At 39.6% G+C, this 17,133-nt stretch overlaps 2 protein-coding genes across 2 annotated transcripts in view; one reads left to right on the top strand and one right to left on the bottom strand.

Annotated features, from left to right (window-relative positions):
• Positions 1–17,133, bottom strand: part of LOC109458062 (galectin-10-like) — a 60,564-nt gene that overhangs the window by 10,876 nt on the left and 32,555 nt on the right. The window lies entirely within an intron of this gene.
• Positions 6,134–16,863, top strand: LEUTX (leucine twenty homeobox). Its single transcript, XM_088800747.1, has 2 exons — positions 6,134–6,157; positions 16,426–16,863. The coding sequence occupies exons 1-2, from the start codon at positions 6,134–6,136 to the stop codon at positions 16,861–16,863; spliced, it is 462 nt and encodes a 153-aa protein (XP_088656873.1).

Below are 17,133 nucleotides of genomic sequence, written 5' to 3'. Positions count from 1 at the left end.
TTCTCACATGGCCCAGTGAGCTGCGCCCTCTACAGCTCAATTGTGAACAATAGCTCTCCCTGGAGCTGGGCTGCTGTGAGCTGCCATGGTCTGCCGTGGGCTACCGTGTTCTGCCATGAGTAGCCGGCAACCAGCGTGAGTGGCTGGCAGCCATCGTGAGTGGCCGGCAGCTGGCGAGAGCTGCCGTGAGCTGCTGTGAGTGACCCAACTGACGACTGGCGACTGACTGCCTCAGCCGGGGGCAGCGCAAGGCTCATAACACCAGCATGGGCTAGGGAGTTGTGTCCTACACCACTGCACTGAGAAACAAGGGCTTGAACTGGAGTGTGGGGGTGGGAGTGGGGGAGAGTGTTAGATTCTACTCTAAGTTCAGTAGGTGAACCATTTGGCAGTGATGGAGAGCGATGTCATTGTAAGAATGTCCAAACCTGTAGAGAATTTTTATAAGAGTTTATTTGAGTGAAATTGATGACATGTCGAAAGCAAGGTCTCAAATGCTCTGGTGAATGACAGTTTTGCAGTTCTTTTTATACATTTGGAGTTAAGGGGGGAACATAAGGACTATTACATGAAGGTGGGAGAAAGCAAGGTGGGGAAAGTCTTTCTTTCTTTCTTTCACTGACATATAATTGAAGCATAACCTTAAATTAGTTTCAGAGCAGCAATTTTATCTAATGCATTCACTGTTGAATTCCCATTTTCTAAAAATTTGCCTTGCTTATAGTACGTGTTTCATAATGATTTCATAATCATGTGTTTGTTTAAATTAATCTTATCCTTCTTCTTCTAAAATAAAAATGATATAGCATTTCTCAGAAGTGCGCAGTGATTTTTACTAGTCAACAAATCTGTGGAGTATTTCTTCAGAATCTTTATGACTATATGACCTAAAGAAAACAGAAAGTAGAAAGACACGTCAAGGTGTGTTTAAAAGTTGACTCAGCTTAGGAAACAAATTCTGGAGAACACATGCCGTGAATGTTAGTGATCTTAGTGTAAACTGTACTCAGCAGCGGTGCCAACCTTTGTTGCGAGGCCAACCTGGAGGCAATGTTTTCAAACCACATTATAAAAAATAATATGCATAATATATGAATGTTTTGAACAAAGTTATTAAAAGATGTGCAAGAGAGCAATTGTGAAAATACATGGGTAGACCCATTCGCAGAATTAAGAACTCTAGGAACTTGAATCTGTGCTTAATCTCACTTGTGGTGAATAATTGCAGATAGCAGCGATGGCAATTGCTTCCATTTCTAGAGAAGTGACTAATACGCTATGTGAGGATTAAGGTAAAGAAATAAAATAAAGTCACTATAGTCAATCTGCCCAGTTACTAAAACAGAAGTTTGTGCCAGGAGGAAATGATCCTGTTCTTGTTTGGATGAGCCTGACAGCTCGATCCTTTGAACTTTCCAGGCTGGCATTAATGCTTAGATACACATGAAACCCCCAGATAACCCTGTGACGGCCCCTGATGAACAAATGAAAGAATGTTCACCTCTCTAGGCCAACTGACATCCACTATGCAGACCAGCAGTCATCTGGAGCATTCCCAGCCCAGATCAATTCAGAGGCTAAAAATGCAGGACTGATTATTCTCAAGGATGTCCTTTTTACTCTAAGAACTCTTAGCTTTTCTTTCTTCAGAACACTCTAGGTATGGCCTAGTTGTGTTTCAATTAATAGTTTGCAAACCCTAAGATTCTTGAATAAATCTTTATCGCTGATCTCTAGGCAAATGGTTAATAAAGTTACATAGATTTCAAGTGTATAATTCTGTAATACATGATTTATATGTGACATTGTGTGTTCACCACCAGAGTCCGTTCTCCTTGCATCACCATATGTTGGACCCCATTTCCCCTCATCTCCCACCCCAAGCTGCCATTCAAGAGCTGATCTCCTGGTGCTCTGAGACAGTGAAAGAAGGAAACAGTCCTCAGGAAATCGTCCTTGATTGTGCCCTCTGGGTCCTAGTCAGTTGTTCCACATGACAAAGCAATCTCTGGGTGGTTGTAGGAAAGGGGGCCTATGGCTATGTGACTACGGACCTTCTTTTTAAACTTTTATTTCAAAATCATTTAAAAGTCACAGGAAATTATAAAAAACCAGGATGGCGATTTCTCAGGTACACTAGGCCCTGCTTTTCCCAGTGTTGACAGCTTGCAGAACGATAGTGTGTTATCAAAATCAGGAAATTGACTTTGGCACAATACTATTAAATGCAGACTTTATTAAAATTTAAGGCGTTGTCACATGTGCTTAGTGTGTGTGTGTGTTTGTGTGTAACATACCATGACAATTTGTCACATGCGTGGATTAATCTATGACCACAATCAGGATAAAGAACTGTTCCATTAACACAAAGAAACTCTCTGTGCTACCCTTCATAGTCAGAAGCTCACCCTAAGCCTAAGTCTTGGCAACCACTGACCTGCTCTCCATCACTATAATTTTGTCCTTTCAAGAGTGGAATTATACAGTAAATAATCTCTTCAGATTGACACTTTTCATTCAGCGTCGTACCCTTGAGATCCATCTAAGTTGTTTTAGGTATCAAGAGTTCATTCCTTGTCATGGCTGAGGAGTGTTCCATTGTATGACTGTACCACTGTCAGTTTGTTCATTTGCCTACTGAAAGACAACAAGGTTATTTACAGTTTGGCGCTATTGCAAATAAAGCACCTATAAATATTTGTGTATAGGTGTTTGTGTGGACATGATTCCATTTCTTAGGGACAAATATATAGGTCTGTGATTGCTAGAGCATCATAAGTATACGTTTTATTAATTTTTTATGGGATTGGACTTTTGTTGTCACGTCTAAGAACTCCTCACCTAACCCTAGGTCATAAAGAATTTGTCTTATGTTTTCTTCTAAAAGCGTTATTCTTTCACATTTAGATATATCATTCATTGGGGTAAATTTTTGTTTACAATATGGCATTTAAATTGAGTTTCTTTCTTTAAAATTGCCCGTGTAAGTCCAACTGTTTCAATACCATTTATTGAGAAGAAATGGGAAATTCTTCCTCTATTGAATTGCTTTTGCACATTTGTCAACATCCGTGGGGTGTACTCATGCAGGTTTACTTCTTGGATCTGTTCTGTTTTCTGTATGTCTATCCTTCCTCCAATACCACCCCGTGTTGAGTACTTCATAGTCAGCCTTACAATTAGATAGTGTGATTCCTCTAACTTTCTTCTTATTAAAAAATTTCTGAAACCTATTTTAGCTAAATATTTATGTAGTTCCTTTGCTGTATGTATATTATCTGTATAACATATTATCTACATAACATATTATCTACAAAGATATCAATTTTAAAGAATATGCTTATTTATATCGACAGAAAAGCTTTGTCATGTGTGTCTTCCATGAACATGGATATGTCTGCAATTTTGTTAGGGTCAGCTTTGATTTCTTTCATTAGCATTTTATAATTTTCAGCATATGTAATCTATATATATTTTTTGTTAGATGTGTTGGATTTACATCTAAGTATTTCATTTTATAAAAAATTTTTATTGGATAACAGTGTGTTTTTCAGGACCCATCAGCTCCAAGTCGTTGTCCTTCAATCTAGTTGTGGAGGGCACAGCTCAGCTCCAAGTCCAGTCGCTGTTTTCAATCTAGTTGTAGGGGACGCAGCCCACCATCCCATGCGGGAATCAAACCCACAACTTTGCTGTTAAGAGCATGGGCTCTAACCCACTGAGCCATTGGGTCACCCACTGGCAGCTCAGCTCAAGTCACTGTCTTCAGTCTGGTTGTGGAGGGTGCAGCTCACTGGTCCACGTGGGAATCGAACTGGCAACCTTGTTGGTAAGAGCAGCAACCAATTGAGCTAACCGGCCGCCCCTTAGTATTTCATTTTTGATATGATTGTAAGTGGTAGTGTCATTTTAATTTCAGTTTCCAATTGTTAATTGCTTCTTTATAGAGATAGGATTTTTTTAGTGTGTGTTTATCTTGCGTTCTGTGGCCTTGCTGAACTCAATGTGTTTCCCTGAAAATAAGATGTAGCCAGACAATCAGCTGTAATGCGTCTTTTGGAGCAAAAATTAATATAAGACCTGTATTATATTATATTATATTATATTATATTATATTATATTATATTATATTATATTATATTATAATTATTATTTTATATAAGACCCGGTATTTTTACTATAAAAATGTATTATGCATGCTAGTCATAGTAAATTATTACATAAAAAAATTGAGTATTGTCTGAGTTCAGTATTGGATTATTAGGACATTTATAAACCTAATTTTTTGAGAAAAATTGGAACAATGCCATGTAGAAGTGATCTTGCTGGTGTATACGAGAAGAAATAAAAGTCCTGCATTAATCTTGCTGCTTGATTTTCTCAGCGGGTAATAATGATTAGGGTTGGGACTGATGTTGCTTTGAATAAAATATAGAATAAGATCAATTCTGTGGGGGTGAAAGTTATAATTAAGAACATTTGTAATAAAATTAGTATTGTGATGTACCGTGTTTTTCAGGTTAGTAATTCTTTGGATAAGTAATATTGGCTGGCTGTGAGTATCAGTGGCAGAAGTCATGTTTGAGTGCTACTGGACGTGTCGGTAAGGAGTCGGAAAAGAACAGTAGTGAAGCGTTAAGGTCAGTTGATTCAGGAGGAATAGGCTAAGAAAGCTCGTTAGCAGGCTATAAGTCATATCAATTCAGATTATGTTATTTTTGATAATCATGTTAATAGCATCAATATGATGAAATAATAATTATTAGCATTGAAGGATAGTGAGGCTTTGTGCAAAATCAGCCCATAGTTATTAAATAACTAGTAATGATGTCACTAGTTTGGCCTCGCAGGCTAGGAATACTAATAAGGTATTAGTTATTATGCTAGATAATGTAAAGTGGGTATATAGGATTATCATGGTTACTATAAATTAATAATGAGAATATTATGCCCTCTAGAGGATACTGTAAATGCTAGGATAATATTAATAGAAGCTAAGGACATTTGCTAAGTATGGAGTTAATCATAATTTGTCAAATAATTTGTTTTAGTTTAAAATAATTATCGTATTCAGTTCACTGTAACCCTTTTGGAATTCATTCATAAGTTAAATTTATGGCTGGTAATGAGATCGGACTAGCGCCATAATAAGTATAGTTCTTAGGTTGTTTGTTTGGGATGTTCAGGGCAGGGGTAAGAGGAGGGCAATTTCCAGGTTAAATAAAAATGGGATGGCGTCAGTTTTTAGGCCTAAGGAAAGAACGGCTCATAAATGTAGGATGTCTCTGGATAAAATTAATATTCAGATTGTTATTTCTCTGGGTCATACTACTCGGTTATCAACTTCTAAGTAGTTGTAATTCTCCCGATTTTAGATCTGATGTAGGAATGATATAGAAATCAAAGTTTAAGTCTTCGTAATTTGTATATTTCTTAGCTTCAATGTCATTAATGGTCTGTGTGTTTATGGTTAAGGAAGGATATTTAATTTCATCTATTATGTAAAGAACTCAAAATGATGACAGAGCAATCAGGAGTAGGACAACAGCTGGTAGAATACAGTTCTACTATTGATACTTCCCATTTAGATGGAATGTCTTTCAATTTATGAAAATTATTAATATCATTGCTGTTAGTGAAATAAACGGACCTATGGATGAGATGGTATTTCATGTTATATATGCATCTGGATAGTCACAGTAACTCTGTGGCATTTCTGGAAGGCCAAGAAAGTGTTATGGGAAAAAAGTTATATAAACGTGTATAAATATAATTGTGAAGTGAGTTTTTGCTCAGGTTGAGTTAAGTGTGTATGCTGAAAACAGTGGAAATCAGTGAACAAACCCTGTTACAATGTTAAATACTGTTCTTTTTGATAAAATGTAATGAAAATGTAGTACTACATAATATGTACCATGGAGAACAACATCTAAGGATGAATTAGCTAGACAATTCCTGTAGGACCTCCTACTGTAAATAAGAAAATAAAACCAAGGGATAATAGGCTGGCTGGTGATCATTTAACATTACCTCTATGGAGGGCTTGCTAATCAACTGAATGCTTTTTTTCCTGTAGGAATGGCAATAATTATGGTAGCTGATTTAAAGATGGAAAGTATGTTCATGTGCTAACATGTGTATCTACTGTAACCACCTGGTGAGTTCATACAATAAAGCCTAGGAAACCAATAGATACTATAGCTCAGACTATTCCTATATATCTTAAAGGTTCTTTTTTTCCATGAATAATATGTAACAATATGTGACATTATTCCAAATCCTGGTAGGATAAGATAATCCTATGGTGGCCTCTCCCACACCCCAAAATAAAAAAAATCAAAATAAGTGTTGATGTAAGATTGGACGTCCTCCTGCTGTGGAATCAAAGAGGGTAGTATTTAGATTGCAATCTGTTAATAATATAATAATTCCAGCAGCTAAGATTGGGAGTATTAGTAGTAACAGTACAGCTGTAACCTGGACTAATCAAATGAATAGTGTTGTTCGATACTGAGACAGGGCTGGTGGGTTTATATTAATAATTGTAGTAATAAAATTGATGGAGCCTAAAATTGAGAAAAGACCTCCTAAATGTAGGGAAAACATGATTAGGTCAAAGGCAGCTCCTACGTGATCTAGATGACAGGGTACACGTGGATATAAAGTTCAACCTTTTCCAGGACCTTATGAAGCGAGCAAGAGTAAGAATGACGGAAGAAGTAGTCAGAAACTCACGTTATCTATTCTAGAAAACACTATGTCTGGTGTCCCCATTATTAATGGAACTAGTCCATTTTCCAACCCTCTATTTATGATGGATATGACTATAAAGAAAACTATTACAAAAGCATGGGCAGTTACAACTACATTATAGATTTGGCCATCTCCTCGTAAAGCTCCAGGTTGACCTAGTTTGGCACGGGGGAAAAGCCTTAGGATGGCACCTACTATTCCATCTCAGGCACCGAACAGTAAATTTAAAGTGTTGATCTTTCTGTGTTTTCTTGAGAACATTCAGTCGTTTATGAACATAGGTAAGATGGCCGAGCAAGCATTGGACTGTAAAACTAAAGATAGAGGTTAAGCCTCTTTTTGCCAAGTTATGTGGTGAGTAACACATTGAACTGCATATTCCGAGAGCAGCTTCGATTCTGCCAGGGCTTCTCCCACCTAAACTCATACAATTCAGTAACAATAAACAAACAAACAAACAGTCTGATCAAAAAAATGGGCTGAAGACATGAAGAGACATTTCTCCAAAGAAGACATACCGATGGCCAACAGACATATGAAAAGATGCTCAACATCATTAATCATCAGGGAAATGCATATCAAAACCACAATCAGATACCACCTCACACCTGTCAGAATGGCTATTACCAAAAAAGCCAACAAATAACAAGTGTGTTGGTGAGGATGTGGAGAAAAGGAAACCCTGATGCACTGTTGGTGGGATTGTAAATTAATGCAGCCACTATGGAAAACAGTATGGCAATTTCTCAAAAAATTAAAAATAGAACTACCAAATGACCCAGCAATTCCACTTCTAGGTATTTATCTGAAGAAATTGAAAATACTAATTCAAAAAGATACATGCACCCTTATGTTCATTGCAGCATTATTTACAATAGCCAAGATATAGAAGCATCCTAGGTGTCCATTGATAGATGAATGGATAAACAAATGTGGTACATATACACAATGGAATATGATACAGAAATGAGAATAAATGAATGAACTATATAACTAGATGGAAACAATATATCTAGTGAAAAGAGCTAGACACAAAAGAGCACATACTGTGTGATTCATTTATACAAAGTTCAAAAGAAGACAGAACTACTGTATGATGTCACCAGTCGGAAGAGTAGCTAACAAAGGTGGGCAGAGACCAAAAGGGAATATAAGGGGCTTCTAGGATGCTGGTAATATTTTGTTTCTAATCTGGATGTGGCTGTGATAAATCTCCTATTATTTGTTAATCATTTGTGTACTTTTCTCTATGTTAAATTAAAATAGGAAAACAAAATTGTGGCTTACAAACCGGGCATGCCTGAGAGATGCTAGTGGAAATGTCCTGTGGCACAAAGTACTAGCTAAATTGACAACATATAATTCACCTAGTTAGACACATGCTCCCAATATTGCAATAGACACTAAATAATCAAAAGTTTTATTATGTTCAAAACCCTGTAGTAGCAAAGTCAATTATAGCCACATGTTCATCCAGAAAGAGTCCAAATATTCTTTTTCATGCCTCCAAAACTCTTGTGTTGAGCACCTACATGGGTCTCTGAGGACCACTGCAGGAAGATGGAGACCTTCCTCATGGAGACAGCATTACCAGAACACCCACACAAATAAACATACACAGCTGGAGGCTGGGTTGGAGCCACAGGAAGCAGGAGCTATGCAATCCGCAACCTGCTTCTCTGCGAACCAACCAATCAACATAGCCAATGGCTAATGACTAACTGGTAACAGCTGATGGCCAACTAGTCACAGCTGACGGCCATCTACTACCCAAGCCAGCACCTCTCCACGTGAGGCCCAGAGCCTGGAAACTGCTCTCTGGGGCTCTGTCCCCACACACGGTATGAACAGGGACTAGAGCCCACTTGCTGACCAAGTTAGACTCATCTGATGAATAAGAACTGTCATGGAGAAGAACATTGTGGGGAGGAGTAAATAAATGAGGAAATATGTCATCTGAAAGACGGAGAAAATGGAGAATAGAGGGACCAGGAAAGGGAAGCTCAGAGGCAAGAGAAAGGTGTGATTTTTAGAAATGCAACTCACATGAGTGTGGGGACAGAGCCAGGAGTGCACTTTCCAGGCTCTCGGCCTCACGTGGAAAGGTGCTCACTCGGGTAGTAAATGGCCATCAACTGTGATTGGATTGTCATCAGCTGTGGCTAGTTGGCCGTCAGCTATAACCAGTGAGCCATTGGCCACTAAAATAACTGCCGTGGCTACACTAGCAGAAAATGGGGGCTACACGAGTGGATTGTAGTTAGCAAGTGAGGTTGGTTGGCAGAGATAAGTGGATGGCAGGTTGTGGATAGTGTGGCTGCAGCTGCCAGTGAGACTATAGTGGTATGACTCCCCTACCTATGGCTCCGTGGATGTTCCTTTTTGGCCTCCTATGTCCTTCATTCCTATGTGGGGAGCAGGACCAGAGACCCTGCATGCCACCCTGCTTGACAATGAGTATGTTAAGTTCCCTGGGCTTTTAACTGTCCCAACTCCAAACTCCTTAACATAAGTTACAAGGGTGACTATTACTTAGGGTCTTTCAAGATCTTGACCTTTGCTGCTGCCTCCTTTGGGAAAAGCTGGGTAGCACTAAATTGTGAGGGGCTTGACAGTGCATCTCCCCCAAGCTCTCCGCGGCGCCTTGTCTGGCGCTCCAGGTCTCACCAGGAGCTGTCCACGCAGAGCGTCTTCACCTTCCAGTTTCAGTTGTCTTACCAACTTATTCGTTCTCTCAGAACCCTGTTTATTTACTCTTGTCTTCAGTGAAATTTTTGAACATTTTATCTATTTTCAGTTTGCTTGACTTTCATTTGTTATCCTCCACTCTTTGAGGTCAGGGATTAAGTCTGGAGTCACACTTTTATTCCCAGTGACCCTCAGCACCAAGCATAGAACTGGTTCTCAATAAGCATGTATTGAATGGATTATTGGAGGGTGTGACGTGAGGGAGGGATAGGGTGGGACCTAATTGCATCAAAAATTTGCTTAAATGTTGGGCCCTTAAACCCAGCAGATACACAGACAAAATTCGGGAGCTCAGAAACACACACAGCTGATAGGATCATTCTACTTCTAAAAGATATTATGGCAGGTAAGTTGGGGCAAAGGCAACATATGCTTAAGATGCTAGAAGTTGAGTGGCGAGAGGTGGGAGACTTTGTGAGGGCCCTTGGGCTTTGCCAACACTAGGCTGTCAGTTTGGGGAACCACTGGATCAACCAATAGGGAACATTTGAAAAAAAAATTGTAACTGGACTCCCAGCAGTAACGTGAGTTTCCTTGTTTCTCCATGTCCTTTTTAAACACTCGGTACTGTCATACTTTTTAAATGTCAACCATTTGGTGGTGTTAGAATACAAAATTCAACGGAATAAATTTTGAACATCTCATTGGCTTTACTCAATGATTCAGGTGGCATCCCATCTAGCAGATAGAAAGGAGCTCTGAGGAGCTGTACAAAATGAGTGACTTTTATAGGGAGAAGGGAGCAGGAACAAGAAAGTTATAAATGCTGGGCAAAAAGTGGATTGGTTATAGCAAGGTCACCTTCCTTTAGGGGATGGCAGGGGTATCCCCTAAATAATCTGGCAATTATTCAACCGGTGCTGATGAAACAGTTCTGAATGACTGGTTTAAAATTCCATTTCTGGGAAAACCAACACTGTAATTGTTAAGTCTTGGTTTGGTGATGTGAGGCTTCACAAAAGTGACTCCATTTTGGCCCCATTGCCTTGTTTTTAACAGTGATCCAATTTTCATTTCTTTTAAGAACCAGTGAAATTGAGACTCTTCACTCTATTTTAAAGTCCATTTTGCTTTTCTCTTGTGATAATTTCCCACTTCTCCCCATTCCCATTTTCAAGTATTTTTTCCCTTGAGGCTTAGAGTATTTTTTGTTGTGTTCTAGATACTAATAATTTATCTCTTGTATTAGTTGCAAATATAGTTTCCCAGTATGTGGCTTGTGTTTTTCAATTTACTTATGAGTTCTATTTTTTAAATATTTTAAATGTTGATGTTGTGATATTTATCAACATGCTCCGTTTCTTATTGTATTTGGAGAGCCTAGTTTAGAAATGTATGTTTTTTTCTAGGAACATGAATATAATTTTATTAATCTTTTAAAAAAATTGTTTTAAAATTTATTTTATTTTCATAAGAGAAAAAACTGAATTGTGCCTCAACATGTCCACTTATCAGACCTTGTAACTGCTTCTTCTGATATGTTTCATATTGTTTAACACTAAACTAATAAAAATATTAATTCATCAATTTGATATATTGACCTCTTAGTTTGGTAGATGATGATTTTAGACTTACAGCCACATCCTTCCTCAATTTCACTCCAGTCAACTTTCCAATACAGGTTAATATTAATAATTTAATATTTAATTAACATTAATTAATTTAATAATTTAGTATCAATAATTTTGATCAAGTTGATAACAATTTAACTTAATCAGAATTATGTAAACATTGTCCACTGAGTTAGTCCATACTAGAATGATTCATGTAACATAAACTTCTTAATGTGAAGTGTTAATAATTTCCCTTTTTCCCCATGTATTTTAGATGGATCTTTTTTTAAAATTAGTTTCATGTGTAAAAAACACTAATAGTTAGACATTTACCATTTATACCCCTCACAAAGTGATAATCCCCTCTCCCCCAATCTACTACCCCTCTGACATCGCATACAGCTGTTACATTTCCACTGTCTCTATTCCTTATGCTGTACTCCACTTCTTGTGAATATATATATAATTATAGTTGACATTTTTTTTAAAGACTTAATTGGGAAGGGGAACAGGACTTTATTGGGGAACACTGTGTACTTCCAGAACTTTTTTCCAAGTCAAGTTGTTCTTTCAGTCTTAGTTGTGGAGGGCGCAGCTCAGCTCCAGGTTCAGTTGTCGTTGCCTGTTGCTAGTTGCAGAGGGCGCAGCCCACCATCCCCTGCGGGGGTCAAACCGGCAACCTTGTGGTTGAGAGGACACATTCCAACCAACTGAGCCATCCGGGAGCTCAGCGGCAGCTCAGCTCAAGGTGCTGTGCTCAATCTTAGTTGCAGGGGGCGGAGCCCACCATCCCTTGCAGGACTCGAGGAATTGAACCGGCAAACCTTGTGGTTGAGAACCCACTGGCCCATGTGGGAATCGAACCGGCAGCCTTCGGCATTAGGAGCGTGGAGCTCCAACCACCTGAGCCACCGGCCGGCCCAGTTGACATTCATTATTATTCAGCTTCAGCTTCAGGAGTTCAGTGCAGTGATCAGGCATCAACACCATCCCTGAAATGGTCTCCCTAATAAGACAAGTGTCCGTTGGCTACCATATAAAATCTTTACATTATTGATTATATTCCCCAAATTGACTTTCATACCCCTGTGGCAATCTTGTGGTTACCAATTGTGCTTTCTAATCCCCTCAGCTTCCCGCTTATCCCCACCCCCCTCCCATCTAGCAACCCTCTGTTTTTCGTCTATATCTCTGAGACTGTTTCTGATTAGTTCCTTCATTTATTCTATTCTTTAGATTCCACATATCAGTGAGATCATATGGTATTTGTCTTTCTCTGTCTGACTAATTTCACTTAGCATAATATTCTCTAGGTCCATCCATATGGTAAAATTTCACTTAGCATAATATTCTCTAGGTCCATCCATATGGTAAATGGTAAAATTTCGTTCTTCTTTATGGCTGCGTAATACTCCATTGTGTAAATGTACCACAGTTTCTTAATCCAGTCATCTACCAATGGGCATTTTGGTTGTTTCCATGTCTTGGCTATTGTGAATAGCACTGAAATAGACATAGGGGTGCATAGATTTTTTCGAATTAGCATTTTGGAATTCCCTGGATAGATACCCAAGAATGGAATAGCTGGGTCATGAGATAGCTCCATTTTCAGTTTTTTGAGACACCTCCATACTGTTTTCCGTAGTGGCTGCACCAATCTGCAATCCCACCAACAGTGCACAAGGGTTCCCTTTTCTCCGCATCCTCACCAGCACTTGTTGTTTGTTGATTTATTGATGAGAGCCATTCTGACCGGAGTGGGTTAGATGGATCTTTCTTAATTTTCAACTGCAGGATTTATCAATTCGGCCTATGGCATATTCAGGTGTGTTTTTTTTTTCAAATACCCAAACCCACCAGATAGTCAATTGAATCTAGTTTTCTGATTGTCTTCTTTCCTCCTGGAATCGACCCTGCTTGCTTTCTAAGCCTGGTGTGTAAGTGTCAACTTGGGACTTCACCTTTGTCGCTCTTATGTGGATTTTTTTGCTCCCACACAAATTCCCCCCTGCTCTTTATCTTGTTGGGTTGAACTGTATGCTCACGCGGTTCCTTAAGAAAGAGTACATGGCAGTTGAGTTGGCTCAGTCCAGGAGTATCTGAAACTATCTTTGTCTTATTCTCACATGGAAAAACAGATTTGATGGCATAGAGATTAGGTTGAAAACAGTTTCCTTAAGAATGTTATAGTGCTTGATTCATTGTCTTTTAATATGCAGCATTGCTTTTCTGAAGACTAATAGAATTCTAATTACCATTTCTTTGTAAGAAAACTTTATTTTCCTTTCGAAGCTCTTAGGATTTTTTATAATCTTGGTATTCTGGTATTTTTCAGCAGTGAGCCTTTTATTCATTTACTGTGCTTGTCACGGAATAACCTCAATCTGGGGACTCTTGTACTTTTTTTTCAAATTTTAAATTATATCTTGCATAATACTTTTAAAACCCTCCTTGAAAAATTTTAATTTTAGTCAAAGAGATACTTTTTAGTTAAATGAATATTGCTGATACTTCTTAGTCAAATATTAGACCTCCTTGATCAGATCTTTATTTTCCTATCTTTTCATTCTTTTTGTCCCCAGTTTATCTGTTTCATTCTACTTTCTGTAATATTTCCCTCACTTACTCTTCCAACTTTTCTATTGTTTAAGGGCTTATTTTTAGCTGCCAGTTTCCAAGAACACTTGTCCAATCTGATTTTCCTTTATTTTCAAGACATTTTCTGTGTATGAATACAATATCTTTAGAATCTTGATTTTAATGTTTTGAAATTTTCTTCTAGTTCTTTTCTTAAGGAAAAGAATTCTGTTCATAAATTATTTGCTGCTGCTACTTTTCCTCCTCCTTCTTCTCTCTCTGTCTCTTTTTCTCTCTGTCTCCCTGATGTTTGAGGATATCTGGGACCATTTTACTAATAAAGGAACGGAGGCAAACAATTCGAGGTGTGATCAAACAATACAATGAATGTTTAAATAAAACAAATTTTTACAGTAAAACCACATTGCCATTAATCCCCCTCAAAATACTCCTCCTCACTTTGAACGCACTTATCCCATTGCTCTTGCCACTTTCTGAAGCAGTTCTGGAAGTCCCCTTTCATGAGTGTCTTTAGTTGTGCTGTCATGGCTGCTTCGACGTCCTGAATCAATTCAAAACCTTTACCTTTCATGGCCATTTTGACTTTGGGGATGAGCCAGAAGTCACATGGTGCCAGACCTGGTGAATAAGGTGGATGAGGGCACACCGTAATGATCTTATTTGACAGAAATTGCCATATACCAGCAGCAATGTGTGACACAGAGCCTTTCCGTTCTTATCGCAAAATATGGTGAATGCTGCTGCCGAATGCCAGCCAATGGAAAGGCAGGGATCTTCAACATGGGAAGCAGTGTGTTGAACCTTAGTAACAGTGTGTGACAAGTTTCAATTTGTTCGGTACAATCAGTCAGGTGTGAGCTATTTTTGAGAGAAGGTGTGTTTTAAAGTGTGCTGTAAATGATCCTACATCATGACAACGTTCCGTGTCACACACTGCTTCTGGTATACAGCAATTTCTGTAAAAAAAAAAAAATCTATATATATAATTTTCTTAATTATATTAAATTTTTTTATTTGACATTCAATATTACATTAGTTTCACGTATACAGTATAGTTATTAGGCATTTATATACCTTAGGACGCGATCTCCCTGATGGGTCTAGTACCCACCTGTACAATATAGTACTATATGATTGACTATATTCCCTATGCTATACTTTACATAACCGTGGATATATTTTTTATGAAAGCCTTTTGTCTATTCTCTTTGCAGAAAAGCCAGGGTCTACTCGCCGGTACCGCACCATCTTTAGTCAAGAACAGCTTAGAATACTGAAAGATACATTTGAAAAGACCATGTATCCACATTGGGTTACCATGACAGCACTTACTTCAGCTACTCATCTTGATGAGTTAGTAATAAAGGTGGGTCCCTGTGTGTGTCTCTGGATAGCACACCTACCCCAGAGCCTCACACACACTTTTAATCATCACAGAATTCCTATTTATTGAATAATTGCTATGTGCCAGGACAGGTGTTAAGCATGTAAAATTGTTATTCTCATGATCGCCCATTTCACTGAGAAACACTAAGGCTCACTGAGGGGAACTATCTTCCAAGAATTATAAACACAAGAGCTAGAATTTGAACCCAGGCCTTTTTTTTTTTTTTTTTTTTTTTTTAAAGATTTTATTGGGGAAGGGGAACAGGACTTTATTGGGGAACAATGGTCAAATTGTTGTCCTTTCAATCTTAGTTGTGGAGGGTTCTGTTCGGCTTCAAGTTGTTGTTCTTTCAGTCTTAGTTGTGGAGGGCGCAGCTCAGCTCCAGGTCCAGTTGCCGTTGCTAGTTGCAGGGGGCACAGCCCACCATCCCTTGTGGGAGTCGAACCGGCAACCTTGTGGTTGAGAGGACGCGCTCCAACCAACTGAGCCATCCGGGAGCTCAGCGGCAGCTCAGCTCAAGGTGCCATGTTCAATTTTTTAGTTGCAGGGGGCAGAGCCCACCATCCCTTGCGGGACTCGAGGAATTGAACTGGCAACCTTGTGGTTGAGAGCCCCGCGCTCCAACCAACAACTGAGCCATCCGGGAGGCAGCTCAGCTCAAGGTGCCGTGTTCAATCTTAGTTGCAGGGGGCAGAGCCCACCATCCCTTGCGGGACTCGAGGAATTGAACTGGCAACCTTGTGGTTGAGAGCCCACTGGCCCATGTGGGAATCGAACCGGCAGCCTTCGGAGTTAGGAGCACGGAGCTCTAACCGCCTGAGCCACCGGGCCGGCCCCGAACCCAGGCCTTTTTGATTCCAGACCCACAATGCTACAGGAGACCCTTTGGGGCTCGATCTCAGATACTCCCATTTGGGTCTGTTCCTGTTTATTTCTAGTTTTTCCTGAATCAGGACATTTGTAATTATCTAGATGCCTTGCAAATAAGTTCCCACAGAAGATTCAGGGCATAAGAACCCCTAGATGAATCCCGAAGGTACCCCAAGCTAGACTCCCACTCCATATTCTCAGATTCTCAGAGTTAAGAATCCCTTCTCTGAAAGCCCAGAGCATCCACTAAGACAGAAACCTCTTTCCGTAATACCTCCTGAACTAGCATTTGAATGCTGTGTCCTATTCTACCCACTGCTAGCACGACCCTACGTTCCCTTTGCCCTCTGGAACCCAGGACAGCAAAGGAGGGAACGAACTTCTCTTGCTCAGCTAAATATGAAGAGACGCGAGATTAGCTTTCTCACACCAAAACAACCCAATTCCTGAGGAACATGATGTTTCCCCTTTGGGCCCATCCCCCTTTATTAACCTGCTTAGCTCTTCCCTCCCCAGACTTGGTTCAAGAACCAACGCATCAAAAGGAGGAAGCAGCAGCTACAAACTCGGCCAAGTCTGTCACTAGAAGCACCAAGCCAGATCACTTCAGTGAAGGAAGAGAACCCTTTACCTGTAACTTCTACAAACACTCATCCCACGACTTCCAGCATTTCGGGTGCCAATGACCATGAACCACCTAAGCCTTCTGGTATTGAGCAACCTGGCGGGGCTGGCGCTTCTGTGTGGAATGCATCATGGGATTCTCAGCCTCATGACCTCCAGCAGCTATGTCTGGGAGTCTCTGACCCTCCTTGGGCCTCCGTTCCCTATGACATAGATCAATTTGTACAACTATATGCCTTACCTGGGGATGAGCATCCCAGCACTCTGGATCAGTATCTCCTCCCTGGTGGAGGGGGCATGGCTGGCGATGATCTTCAGTGTGATGGCTGACACATCCACAGTGCCTGAGAAAGGGCTGGGATCCAAATCTTGCCAAATGGGGACATTTCCAAACACTTCCCATGGGTCGACTCCAATCTAAACAGATCAGAGCTCAGGAGTTTGTCTTTTTCTGTGAGAAGAAAGAAATCCCTCTACTTTTCATCAGTGCCTGAAATTTCTGTCCACTGAGCCTCCTTATCCAAATTGCAGTATCAGAAACAGGTTAGTTTTCCTTGGGTCTTAGCTTGTCCAAATTGAGTTTAGCTCCATGAAAGCACC

Source organism: Rhinolophus sinicus, chromosome 8 (assembly GCF_057876585.1).
Source record: "Rhinolophus sinicus isolate RSI-liver-muscle chromosome 8, RSI-T2T, whole genome shotgun sequence".
Lineage (NCBI taxonomy): Eukaryota > Metazoa > Chordata > Mammalia > Chiroptera > Rhinolophidae > Rhinolophus > Rhinolophus sinicus.
The sequence above is the reverse complement of the archived record's forward strand: the minus strand, read 5'-3'. Positions and strand labels throughout refer to the sequence as shown.

Coding starts and splice junctions, on each gene's coding strand:
- LEUTX (XM_088800747.1), top strand. CDS start 6,134: ATGTGTATCTACTGTAACCACCTG. Junction 6,158..16,425: donor GTATCTACTGTAACCACCTG/GTGAGTTCATAC, acceptor TTCCCTCCCCAG/ACTTGGTTCAAGAACCAACG.